This window comes from Pleuronectes platessa, chromosome 14 (assembly GCF_947347685.1).
Source record: "Pleuronectes platessa chromosome 14, fPlePla1.1, whole genome shotgun sequence".
Lineage (NCBI taxonomy): Eukaryota > Metazoa > Chordata > Actinopteri > Pleuronectiformes > Pleuronectidae > Pleuronectes > Pleuronectes platessa.
This window is the reverse complement of record NC_070639.1, coordinates 10,593,303-10,607,149: the sequence shown is the minus strand read 5'-3', so window position 1 is coordinate 10,607,149 and position 13,847 is coordinate 10,593,303. Positions and strand designations below refer to the sequence as shown.

General features: G+C 40.2%; 3 protein-coding genes across 5 annotated transcripts in view; all 3 read right to left on the bottom strand.

The window, feature by feature from the left end:
* Nucleotides 1–707, bottom strand: part of LOC128456485 (nectin-4) — a 28,065-nt gene extending 27,358 nt beyond the window's left edge. Inside the window, exon 1 of one of the 3 annotated variants that reach the window (XR_008341850.1) lies at nt 395–707. Coding sequence is in view for 2 of the 3 variants with exons in the window: in XM_053440679.1 (XP_053296654.1) it covers nt 395–443 (49 nt within the window). In the remaining variant the exon portion in view is untranslated. The remainder of the gene's footprint in view (nt 1–394) is intronic. The other 2 variants (XM_053440679.1, XM_053440678.1) reach the window with 2 other exon arrangements.
* Nucleotides 708–3,319: 2,612 nt separating this feature from the next.
* Nucleotides 3,320–11,434, bottom strand: LOC128456482 (nectin-4). Its single transcript, XM_053440674.1, has 8 exons — nt 11,276–11,434; nt 9,427–9,765; nt 9,029–9,331; nt 7,069–7,165; nt 6,084–6,238; nt 5,280–5,394; nt 5,119–5,206; nt 3,320–4,902 (listed from the first exon to the last, which is right to left on the bottom strand). The coding sequence occupies exons 1-7, from the start codon at nt 11,322–11,324 to the stop codon at nt 5,122–5,124; spliced, it is 1,143 nt and encodes a 380-aa protein (XP_053296649.1). The 5' UTR covers nt 11,325–11,434; the 3' UTR covers nt 3,320–4,902; nt 5,119–5,121.
* The window catches only part of LOC128456483 (nectin-4), a 54,809-nt gene continuing 44,281 nt past the window's right edge, over nt 3,320–13,847 (bottom strand). The window contains exon 9 of the transcript XR_008341842.1: nt 3,320–4,855. The gene's annotated coding sequence lies outside the window, so the exon portion shown is untranslated. The remainder of the gene's footprint in view (nt 4,856–13,847) is intronic.

Genomic DNA, 13,847 nt, shown 5'->3' with positions numbered 1-13,847 from the left:
GAAGTAAATACAGATATCATACAAATATAATCATCAGAGCTAAATTCGATGTGGAAAGCAATAACAAGCTTTTCTCCACAACTATTTTATTATTTCAGCGACTCTATTTTCAATACAAATGATTTTTGTCTTTCCCTCCTGTGAGTAACCGTCTTTCCTCAGGACGTATGATCCTTACAGAAAACTTTACCTGTGTGCATGTCAATATTATTGTTCTGTCAACTAACGTTATTACAAGTATTAGTTAGTTAGTATTAGTATTATTATCATTAGCTTAATTAGCCTATTATCATGACGTGTTGTCATGGAGCCTTTGTCCCCTCTCTCCTCGTGCTCCCTGCCTCAGTAGAGCTAATTAAAGGTGACTGAATGTTAAAGAGGAGGAGCATCTCACCGTTTGTCTGTGTCTTCGCGTTCAGGATGAACAATAACATTAGCCACATGTTGTTGAGTTTCTCCGATTATCCATTAATTTCTGAACTCGATGATACAGAAGACCGACGGGGAGAGAGGACGATGCCTGAGGCTGGAACGACAACACCAAGGTTGTGCCGATCATAAAACATCCAGCGATGGATTGTTTACTTTTTTACTTTGCTCCGCCTCTATTTTTCTTCTTACTCTTTCTCTTCCGGTTCCTCTTCTTCTTTCCAGCAGACTAGGCACTATTTAGTGCTGTACTGCCACCCAACGGACTCCAGGACTCCACAGTTGTCACAGTTTCCATCTCTGTTTTCCCACAAGCACCCACTTGCTAGTCCACAATGCCCGAGCCTTAACCTCATCAGATTGATTTGATCTATTAGAGGCATGGATATGCTATTGACAGGTTTAACTGATGCTCGGATGTTGTATAGCTTTCTTCCTCTGATGTCTCCCTCCCACCCTTGCTGCCATATTTGATTCGCCCTCTCACTGATGATGCTACGACACTCCATCCTTCAAGTGGCACTTGCACATCCACTGTATTTCTGCTAAACTTGCCTTTGCTGCCCTTTTCTGTCTGTCTCTCCAATTCAGAGACCATCAATAAAATCTCCCCAATTATATCTGGCCTAGCTCCATTTCCCTCTCCCCCCACCAATGCCACTAGGGCAGATAAGGAACCTGTGCACAGTACAACGTCATCCCAGCCTCCATCTTCCACCCACCACAGACCCTACAATAAAGCATTTAACTCTGCAGTGAATATTGAAATCCCATCTGGTAGTCTACTTTGACAGATTTGAATATGGGGGATGTATGAACCAAATCCCACTCTATTGCTTTCTGGATCCCTTGAACCATCAGTGTAAGTATTAACATGGTTTCTCCATCATTTCTTTGGATGTCTGTCTACATATTCTGCCAGATCTGCTATTTCACCTTCCTGCAATGATTCTTTAATTGACAGATCCATATCAGCTTCTGCCCAGAGCCACAGTTAAAAGCTGTAACTCGCCTGTGGAGGCAAACAGCTGCAGTGATACCAAAGCGGAGCAACACAACTCCAGGTACATTACATTACATTTCATTTAGCTGACGCTTTTATCCAAAGCGACTCACTATAAGTGCATTCAACCATGAGGGTACAAACCCAGAACAACAAGAATCAAGAAAGTACAATTTCTTCAAAAGCAAAAATCGAAAGTGCTATAAGTAAGTGCCATTTAAGTGCAACTAAATTGCTAATTAAAATTTTATTCAAGATATAGTCGGAAGAGGTGTGTTTTTAGTTTGCGGCGGAAGATGTGTAAACCTTCAACAGTCGTGATATTGATGAGTGTCTAGCTCGCAGTAAGGCTGCAACAAGCCCATTGGCCGAAGCAGAGCGGAGTGAACGGACGGGGGTGTAACGTTTGACCACGTCCTGGATGTAGACTGGACCCGATCCGCTCGCAGCACGGTACGCAAGTACTACTGTTTTGTACAAGATGCGGGCAGCCACTGTAACCAGTGAAGGGAGCGGAGGAGCAGAGTAGTGTGAGTGAATTTAGGTTTAAGACCAGTCGAGCTGCTGCATTCAGGATGAGCTGCAAAGGTCGAATGGCACTAGCAAGTAGACCTGCCAGGAGGGAGTTACAGTAGTTTAGGCGTGAGATGACAAGAGCCTGGACCAGAACCGCATTCTCAGTGAGAAGGGGACGTGTTCTACTGATGTTGTACAGCATGAATCTACAGGACCGTGTTGTTGCATTAATGTGGCAGTAAGGGAGAGCTGGCTATCGAGTGTCACACCCAGGTTCCTAGCAGTCTGAGTGGGGGTTAACACGGAGTTGTCAAAGTTAATAGTCAGGTCATCGGTGGGAGAGGCTTTCCCTGGGAGGAAAAGTAGTTCAGTCTTGTCAAGGTTAATTTTCTGGCAGAATTGTGCATAGAAAATAAGACAACAGGACTTCTGCAAGAAAAGAAAGTGTATTTATGCAGGTAGCATGACAGTGGGAACCTTGACTTGCACTATGCCCGGGGCCCTCCTTACCTGGAGGTGTCCCAGCCAAGGACTAAATACATGCAGCAGTCCTGATGTCCAACTTTATTATTATTTTAGTGGAGTAATATATTTTTGGATTCCAATCCTTTTTTTTTTAAATTAAGAGACACACACAGACACACACTCAGAAAAGATGGCAACATTCATAACAGATTCAAACACAGAATGCAAAAACTAGACCTTAACTGAAATCACAGATCTAAAGATGTAAACAATGCCTGGCCGGCTGCAGTGTAGGTCCAAAATCCTGTCTCCTCCATGTTGTTAAATGGGACATTGACCAAAATGAGTTACTCTCAAAGATGGCTTCTGTCATTTCAGGTAGTTCCTTTCACACTGATGTTTGTTCAAGTGTAATGTTTCTGACAAGTTTAGTTTCAGACTCTCGCTCCAAATGTGCAAGATGGCAGGGCTTGTATAGGAAAGATTTCTTATTTATTCATTTCTTGATAGTGGGAGGACATGGAAACTTGTGTGTCCATCTTTATTTACAGCCTGTGGTTTAAAAAGTCACTTTAAAGTTCAACAATTTGGTAACCTGAGCAATCCAAGTTATGCAACTCCACCAGTGTAGACAGGAAGAACCACCATTAACCATTTCAGTGCACATAAGGTCATTCCTTTGGTGTCAGAACAGTGGCTATTCACCCGACTTAAATGCAGAGTTCCAACAAAGACTTTTTGTTCCCACAGACTGGCTTGTGACAGCTGCTATTTACTCTGCCCTTTACCAGAGTTAGCAACCCTTAACCCATGAAATACTATGTGATACAGGGAAAAATATTTTCCTGAAGTAATATTCACCATCAAGGACGGTGGGTGTAGAGTAAACACACTGTAAAACATTCCTTGTAATGCTTATCTCGTCTTTTATTGGAATACAAGTGCAAATTACAGTAATCCCAACTAGTGCATTAGTTAACAGGAGATATACTTTAACTTTAAAACACGCAAGGGTTAAATGTTAAATGTTAAGGCACAGATAATGCAAAAAACATTTCAGCATGTCATTGAATCTTCGATTCCTTTAAAATAACAAAAACATAAACAGAGCACACGATGCATCAATGTTTTCAGTCTTTAAAAGCAAAAATAAATAAAAATTGTAGTTACTTCGCTGATTAAAGAAACAAAAAAGCAGTAGTTTCTCTAAACTAAATGTTACTGAGGAATATTAAGGACGCAGAGCTAAAATGCTCTTGTGGACGGAAGATATGAAGCTTAAATAAGTAAGAAAGAATAAATAGGCTAGCAAAATCAAAAGAAGTAAAAACAATTAAAAACTTGATGCCTAAATACTAAATCTGAAACCAAAACTATTTACAAATCGGAAAGCTGCCCAGATAATGAATCCTTTAATCTTAAGTGTTTAATGACCTACTGGTTTACCTTGATGAACAGTAACAACCCACAGAATCCCCCCTGAATGAACGTTTAACGAGTGAAATATGTTGAAATGTCATAAATATAAATAATGATATTGATAAATATTAAATACTAGCATGTCAACTTAAGATGGAGAACACCTTCATATTTTATCTGGCATTAGAGGGAGAGGTTGTTCTGTACCCAGCTAACATGCGTTGGTGCATTTTGGAGCTGGTATTGCATTTCTTTCTCAGATCATTCAGCAGAATTGTAAAGACTTCATCTTATCCTTTTTTCTCTTCTTTGTAGTGATGTAACACAGAACATCACTGTTGACTTCAGTCTCACTTCAGTTGAGGTACTCGAACAAGCAACAGATTGATTGGAAACATATTGAAAGCTTGTTCCACACTGCCTTGTCCTGACATATCAAAACAATATCCAGTGAAATACGTAACCACTTGAGGTAAATACAAATGCTCTCAATCAGCTTCAGTTGAGTTCTATTCAAGACAAGTGTAATTATTTTAACATAATAATGTTGTGACACACTCTTATTTTTTATGTCTCTGGTTTTTACCTTTGTGTAATTTCATTTTTGTTCATTTTATAGCTTCAACTCGAAACTTGTATATTTAGTACTTTTATCACTTTAAGTTTGCTCTTCAAAATTCTCACAAATCTTTAGTCAGTTTGTTAACGTGAAGAACCAGGTTATACTTAGTTTTCATATAGATTCTGGTTTTTGATGCCTTATAAGCATATAACTCTGTTCAAAAAACGGTCAAGGAAAAAATTATCTACGTAACTACAGTGTACGTATAGAAGTTCAATATTCAATTGTGGCTCCTTCTGATTACTTTGTGTAACCTGGTTCCGTGTTTATGTGTGAACGTGCTGCATGATCCTCCACAAACCACTGGCACTCCAAAAAGGTTTTCTGAACACTTCACCCACCCGTCCATCAAGTGAGTGAATTTCTAATTTGGGGTCAACTATCCCTTTAACTGATGCACCAGTTCACTGGACGAACACGTGTGTAGCAGAGGTGTGTGTCATGCTCCCTAAGACAACAAATGTAAGAAAGAAAATATCATGAATCTCCAAAGTAACAGTTATAATGAAATGTATTGTTATCATCAAATACCCCTAATAACTGCATGAGAAATGGCTTTATTATTAATTAATGTTGTAAATTTACATTTGAGGGAAACTTAGGAGCCAAATAGTATTGCAGCAAATTAAATATGACACGTTTCTTCTATCTCTGCCTGTATTACCGTTTATTCTGCGTCTCGAAGGTCCTCATTAAAAGCCGTCTCCTCAGGATTTATCACCTCCGTCTCCCCACGTGTGACCGGGACTCTCCTAAACAATCAAACATCAGTTAATAGGAGATACAATAATTAGATAAAAAATACAGTATTACTAAACTTGGTACCTTGAACCTAAAAATGGAAGTTTGTCAGATTTATAAAGAAACCACGCTGCTGCTGCTGCTACTACGATAAGGACGATCAGAAGAGCAAATAAGATCCAACAAACAATGCAGGATTCTGTAGGGAGAAAAAAACACAAGAAGGAAGAACACAGTTAGAGGAAATACTGTCAGCTTATCCCCCTAAAACGTGTCACTGTGGTCTGTGATTTAGTAACAAACATTGGTACATGTCGAGCTCTGTAGTGTTTCAGCGTGCACTGCAACTTGGTGATGAAGTACAAATACACACACACACACAATTTACATTTCCAGGTGTCCCCAAGCCCCAGTACTCGAGTTCATCTTGAAACGAGGTCATTTACTTCTAGTTTTAAGCCTAAATGTCAGCTGATATCTTTCTACGAGGTGCATTCACGGTCGGACGTGCTAACGCCCATTAGCTTAGCAACTTCCGGTGGACTTTAGGGCTTAAAAAATGGTGTAAATGATCTAATTTGAAGTAGAATTTGAATGTTGGGGCTTGCGGACACTTGGATTACAGCACACGAGCAGTTTGGAGGTTGTTTTATTATTTTGGGTGAACTATCCCTTGAAGAAAACCTTGACAGAAGGCGAATGAGAGGAATCCTGACTAAATACCTGCAGCAGTCCTGATGTCCAACTTTATCATAAATTTAAAGAAATAAATTTTTTGATTCCAATCACTTTTTTTTTTAATTAAGAGACACACTGGCAGACACACACTCAGAAAAGATGGCAACATTCATAACAGATTCAAACACAGAATGCAAAACTAGACCTCACCTGAAATCACAGATCTAAAGATGTAAACAATGCTTCTTCCATGTGAGTTAAATGCGGTACACTGGTAGAGGCCATTCAGGTCAGAGCTCCTGGTCAGAAACTGCAGTGATCCACCCTCTACTCTGACACCAGACTGAGGCCACGCTTTGCCAACTCTGAGGCAGAGAAAACAAGAATGAGTATCAAACATGGAGCCAAGTCACGACTGCTGTAGAGACACAACATGTGTCACGCTGTAGAGATGTGCAACTAATCAGATGATAACTTTAGATTCTAGCTGTCTCTAGAATTTCAAGTAGTTCATAAGTTATACTTAGAAGTTTTTAGCCCTGTTCACACCTGGTACTAAAATGCATCCTGAATGTGTATCCTGTGACCTGTGATTGGATCTCACTGAAGGAGCCATAAATAAGTTTAAAAAAGATTTTGATTTTTTTGCTAGTTTTAATATAAGATGTAATGAATTTTTATTTTGGGAATATTATTTGTATTATTTATTGTTGACTTGTGATCAAATGAATTTGGAAGGAAATAGGTCATAAGGATAGAGGCAGGGCTTATAGTTTATATAAGCACCAGTGCACCTGTGGAAGAGGGAGAGAGGGTGAGAGGGGACGCCGTTTTTGTTGACAGCTAAAACTTCCTCACACAACCCGCTATTTCCGTGATATGTCATTTCTGTCTGTGAAGTCAAATGATATTTAACCCAGTGTGATTATAAGTGCCTGTGTCTGTATAGCTGCTTTCAGACATGCACTGGACTCTGTGGATCATGTGTGAACACAAAAGTCAGAGTGAGACACGCCGTAGTTTCTACGGACTTCATCCAACACCTTTAGAAATGATTCGTTACAATCCATTCTCCTTACTTCAGTAACACAAAATACAATTCAAACGCATCAATATTCATACAATAAATGAACTAAATATGTTCTTCTTGGGCTTATACATTTTCCACTGAAATAGATAATTCTAATTACTGTACCTGGTCCAGTTAAATTCTGGTTCAGGGTTGGAATCAGTCTCACATTGAAATGAGTCTTCTTTGGGATTTGCACCAATTTTCACTTCCTCAGGCGCAACTGCAAGAAACCGAAGGTTAAACACCACTTGTGGATCTCATCCCACTGTGCACAGGGTTACCTTGTTTACTGTGGGCTTTTCATTCAAATGTTTCAAGTTCATTTTTTTTGGATTGCAACTTAGCACAGCTCAGTGTTAAGTCCGGCGCATGCTTCTGCAACTGCGTCTGCGGCTTTTCACGCAGCTGTGTCGACGGACTCCTTTTAATTATTGGTTCTCCAAGGGTTGTGCGTGTTGCAAAGCAATTCACCGCCAGAACACTAGGCGGAGTAAAGTTTTTTGTCGAAGACGACCTTCTTTGTGTGTGGCAGTCGTCTACGATTGTTTATTTACATCGCCACTGCTGCTTCTCGTAGCCTTTTTCTGGCGGTCAAATTTGTCCCATATCTTCCATTATACAAGTGGTCATACTTTCAGATCTCTTCTGCCAAACGCTCTTCTATTTGGTCCATATTCGTTCATCTAAATCTTCCGTGGTTTCCGCTGGTATTATGGGGCATGACTCCGGAAAGGATGTAGTTAGCAGACCAATCACAGCCTCGCGGGCTGCGTGAGGCTTGTGTAGCTTTGCCGTATAGTTAGAAAAATTGGGCGACGGACACAAGCAAACAAGAGGCACGCAAAGGCCCTTGTGTGTCCTTGAAAACGCAGAATCATGCGCCGGCCTTTAGTCTTTACAGAGGTCCAGTGTGACATTCATGATCTTGCTTAACCATGATAACTCACTGATTATACTGTTGTGGGACAAATAAAGGATTAGCTTAGCCTCCTAACTGTTGTTAAACTGTTCAAAAATCATTTGGGTGCTGCAATTGATGCATGTATATAAAAAAGGCTTTCATTAAAAATATTTTTAAAGCTTGTATTTCTCATGTCTGTCCACGTTTAAAGTGAATCGGCTGCTTTTAAAAGAATGCTGTTTTCTGAGATTTCAGTACAGACTGCTACTTCTCACACAGAGTAAGTCAATCAGGGTCAAATCATCTCGGCCTGCAAGGTCATGGACTTCATGCGACTTCTGAACCCTTTGGATTTTACTGAACATATCGCTGTTCCAACTCATAACCACGACCACAGATTAGATTTAGTGATCTCCAAAGGTTTAGATATTTTTGTTAACAAGATTGTTGATACTAACCTGTCAGATCGAGATTGTTTGTTTTATGATGTGACCATAGATGGTACAACCAAATGGTACCGAATGCCTCATTAGGAGACGCTATCTATGTTCATCCTCAGCTGCCGAGTTCTGTACTCTGTACTTAAGCACTTCCAAATGCTCTCTAAGGATTTGAAATCAATCCATGAAAAAGTGAATCATTTTAAATCGGCAGTGTGGCACCAGAGACATTCAAACAAGAATCATAGACTAAACTAATTTCATTGGGAAATGACAGAATTCGCCTGCTAAAGAGGGAATGCCGTAGAGAGGAGAGAAAGTCGAGAAAGAGCAAACAATCCAAAAAATAATAACGCATCTTGGGTAAAATGGTGGAGGGATTATATTTTATATCATAATGGTCTGCAATAAAAAAACCTTTCCTGGCAATTATTCAAAACTAGAAGTCAATAACAGCAGGGACATATTGAGACTGTATTACTGAGGCAAACACCAGCAAGTTTGTAATTATGATTTTAAACAGGCAACAGTGTTTACCAGTGGGGTGCAAGGGGTCCTGTAATCCACAGCACAGATTCTACCACCTTCAACATGAGAGCAGCGCTCGAAAACACCTTTGAGTGTGCAGGGACATCATAAAATTAACCATTAGGAAAACTGTAATCTTTCAAAAATAATTGATGTTGTGAATGAGGAATAAGCCTCATCAGAAACTGAGGTAGAGGAGTGATTGTATACTCACAGTAAACTTGTATAGTAAAGGGTTTCTTTGCCTCCTTCGACAGGGCTGGACTGGTAACGACACAGTGGACCACCTGTTGGTCGATATCCATGGCAGGTACTCCAAACAGGTAGCTGACTGTGGTAGTCTTACCATCATCATGCTGCGTGGAGTTGGCTGTTGACCTCAAGTTGTCTGCTAAGCTACCTGTGAGCCAGCTCACGTTTGCCGGAGGCTTAGAATCAGCAGCCGTGCAGGTGGCAATGCAAACTTCCTTATCAGCCAAAGTAGGAAGGTTATCCTTCACACGTATGACAGGAGGCACTAAAAGAGTTATCAGACACAAAAGGTTAACATGCCCAAGAAGGGAATCTTCTCTAATTCACACAATAGATTTTTTAACCAAATCAAAATTTTACCGAGCACATCCAGATGTATATGTGTGTTGTGAGTTCCACTGGGGAACAAAGTGAAGATGCAAGTGTAGATGCCTTCATCCTGCAATGAGACATTGGAGATCTGAAAAGATCCATTAAGCTCATTGAAGCTCCCAATAAACTTAATTCGATCATCAGGTCCATTGACATAATCTGGTCCATTTTTTTTCCGAACAGTCAAGAAAAAATTATCTGTTTTAACTCTGGTCGTCCTCTGCCATGAAATCTGGTTGACAGTCTCTGTGTTGTCAACAAGTTCGCAGTTGAATGTAACTGTACGTCCTTGCACCACAGTCCTGTTTCCTCCAATCACCTGGAGAGCTGTAAAAAAAATAAAACCTATCAGTCTATTTACAAAGCACAAACAGAGGTAAAAAGCCACATGCAAGAAATCCAAAAACATTTGATTGGACTCTCTGGCAGCCATGCTTTGTTTCTTACACCTGCGCTACGTGGCAGCTAACAGGTTGAATTGTTCTAAAGCAACTTAGCTGGTTTGTTCTCTTCATCTTCTTTACTGAATGAGTAAAATTAAAATCCCTGAATTCAATTCAAATATATTGGCTGTGAAAACCGAGGGCAGGGATTATTATTATTAGGCACTGTGAGTTGTTAACCCTAGAACACTAACGTACAATTAGTAACACCATCACTAACGTCGGGTACATTTTACCCGATATAATATACCCGCTAAAAAATACTTCTCATCAAAATATATGAATGCGAACAATTCCAGGCAATTTGAATTCTCTTCCTTTATTTTCCTCGATACAACACCTCATAAAACAAAAAAGGTATCACGGGGGAACCTATGAAAAGGCTCTAAAATTTGTGAAAACTTAGGCAGTTGTTAAAGAAAAATTCCTAAAAAAATTAATAATAGAGCTGTGAACTTGTTCTTCGGTCCAGCCGTTCTCGATACATGTCCGGTGAAGGCACCGTCTCCCTGCATCATTTACAACTTATATAGATTCATAATCAGCAGCTGCTGAGGATGAGATGCTTATTTGACTTCCTTTTTACAGTTATTTTTTACAGTCGGCCACTAACCGTTTCCGTTTTCATCTGTAGTAACTAAAATTGTATTTGTCATGTGCAAGTTAGCACGTGGGCAACAGTACAATGAAATGTGTTGGACGAGAAGAAACAGGTGCTCAGCGGTGAAATTAGTGAAAAAAATGTAGAAAGACCCGTATATTAAATAAAAAGTCAAACACAGTACTAAAAACTATATACGTTCCAAGATCCTGTGTAACATTTGATTATGCAAATGTATTGACAACTTTAAACTGCACCTTTCTTAATTATCTGTACCATTATTGATCCTGAAACTACAAATATAATGAATATAATTCTCAGCATCAGAACGAAACACAAATGAATTAAATTATTAGAAGTAAATACAATTATGATACAAATATAACTATGATCATTAGAAGTAAATACAGATATCATACAAATATAAATATTATCATCAGAGCTGAATACGATGTGGAAAGCACTAACAAGCTTTTCTCTTCGATTATTATATTATTTCAGCGACTCTACTTTCAATACAAATGATTTTTGTCTTTCCCTCCTGTGAGTAACCGTCTTTCCTCAGGACGTATGATTCTTACAGAAAACTTCACCTGTGTGCATGTCAATATTATTGTTCTGTCAACTAACGTTATTATAAGTATTAGTTAGTTAGTATAAGTATTATTATCATTAGCTTAACTAGCCTATTATCATGACGTGTTGTCATGGAGCCTTTGTCCCCTCTCTCCTCGTGCTCCCTGCCTCAGTACAGGTAATTAAAGGTGACAGTTAAAGAGGAGGAGCATCTCACCGTTTGTCTGTGTGTTCGCGTTCAGGATGAACAATAACATTAGCCACATGTTGTTGAGTTTCTCCGATTATCCATTAATATGTCTTCTTAATCTTTCTCATCCGCAGGGGAACTTCCCCTTTCTCTTCTTCTTTCCAGCAGACTGTGCACTATTTAGTGCTGTACTGCCACCAAACGGTAGGGAATCCTCACGGCAGTTCATGCGATATAAACTTGTAATTTTAAGGAAGTGCAAGACTTCCCCAGCTCTCTGCTTCTTGTACATCCCATCACCAAACAGTTTTTTTTTTACAGATAAGTGCCTTATCCTATCAAAAGCTCCCTCCTTTCTTTGGCATAGAGTGGAAAATACATCAGAATATGTTGGACAGACTCCAGGACTCCACAGTTGTCACAGTTTCCATCTCTGTGTTTTCCCACAAGCACCAACCCACTTGCTAGTCCACAATGCCTGAGTCTTAACCTCATCAGATTGATTTTATCTATTTGAGGCATGGATATGCTATTGACAGGCTTAACTGATGCTTGGATGTTGTATAGCTTTCTTCCTCTGATGTCTCCATCCCACCCTTGCTGCCATATCTGATTCGCCCTCTCACTGATGATGCTACGAAACTCCATCCTTCAAGTGGCACTTGCACATCCACTGTATTTCTGCTAAACTTGCCTTTGCTGCCCTTTTCTGTCTGTCTCTCCAATTCAGAGACCATCAATAACATCTCCCTAATTATATCTGGACTAGCTCCGTTTCCCTCTCCCCCCACCAATGCCACTAGGGCAGATAAGGAACCTGTGCACAGTACAACGTCATCCCAGCCTCCATCTCCCACCCACCACAGACCCTACAATAAAGCATTTAACTCTGCAGTGAATATTGAAATCCCATCTGGTAGTCTACTTTGACAGATTTGAATATGGGGGATGTATGAACCAAATCCCACTCTATTGCTTTCTGGATCCCTTGAACCATCAGTGTAAGTATTAACATGGTTTCTCCATCATTTCTTAGGATGTCTGTCTACATATTCTGCCAGATCTGCTATTTCAACTTTCTGCAATGATTCTTTAATTGACAGATCCACATCAGCTTCTGCCCAGAGCCACAGTTAAAAGCTGTAACTCGCCTGTGGAGGCAAACAGCTGCAGTGATACCAAAGAGGAGCAACACAACTCAAGGTACATTACATTACATTTCATTTAGCTGACGCTTTTATCCAAAGCGACTCACAATAAGTGAATTCAACCATGAGGGTAAGAACCCAGAACTACAAGAATCAAGAAAGTACAATTTCTTCAAAAGCAAAAATAGAAAGTGCTATAAGTAAGTGCCATTTAAGTGCAACTAAATTGTTAATTAAAATTGTATTCAAGATATAGTCAGAAGAGGTGTGTTTTTAGTTTGCGGCGGAAGATGTGTAAACCTTCAACAGTCGTGATATTGATGAGTGTCTAGCTCGCAGTAAGGCTGCAACAAGCCCATTGGCCGAAGCAGAGCGGAGTGAATGGACAGGAGGTGTAATGTTTGACCACGTCCTGGATGTAGACTGGACCCGATCCGCTCGCAGCACGGTACGCAAGTACTAATGTTTTGTACAAGATGCGGGCAGCCACTGTTAACCAGTGAAGGGAGCGGAGGAGCAGAGTAGTGTGAGTGAATTTAGGTTTAAGACCAGTCGAGCTGCTGCATTCAGGATGAGCTGCAAAGGTCGAATGGCACTAGCAAGTAGACCTGCCAGGAGGGAGTTACAGTAGTTTAGGCGTGAGATGACAAGAGCCTGGACCAGAACCGCATTCTCAGTGAGAAGGGGACATGTTCTACTGATGTTGTACAGCATGAATCTACAGGACCGTGTTGTTGCATTAATGTTGGCAGTAAGGGAGAGCTGGCTATTGAGTGACACACCCAGGTTCCTAGCAGTCTGAGTGGGGGTTAAAACAGAGTTGTCAAAGTTAATAGTCAGGTCGTCGGTGGGAGAGGCTTTCCCTGGGAGGAAAAGTAGTTCAGTCTTGTCAAGGTTAATTTTCTGGCAGAATTGTGCATAGAAAATAAGACAACAGGACTTCTGCAAGAAAAGAAAGTGTATTTATGCAGGTAGCATGACAGTGGGAACCTTGACTTGCACTATGCCCGGGGCCCTCCTTACCTGGAGGTGTCCCAGCCAAGGACTAAATACATGCAGCAGTCCTGATGTCCAACTTTATTATTATTTTAGTGGAGTAATATATTTTTGGATTCCTATCCTTTCTTTCTTAAATTAAGAGACACACACAGACACACACTCAGAGAAGATGGCATCATTCATAACAGATTCAAACACAGAATGCAAAAACTAGACCTTAACTGAAATCATAGATCTAAAGATGAAAACAATGCCTGGCCGGCTGCAGTGTAGGTCCAAAATCCTGTCTCCTCCATGTTGTTAAATGGGACATTGACCAAAATGAGTTACTCTCAAAGATGGCTTCTGTCATTTCAGGTAGTTCCTTTCACACTGATGTTTGTTCAAGTGTAATGTTTCTGACAAGTTTAGTTTCAGACTCTCGCTCCAAATGTGCAAGATGACAGGGCTTG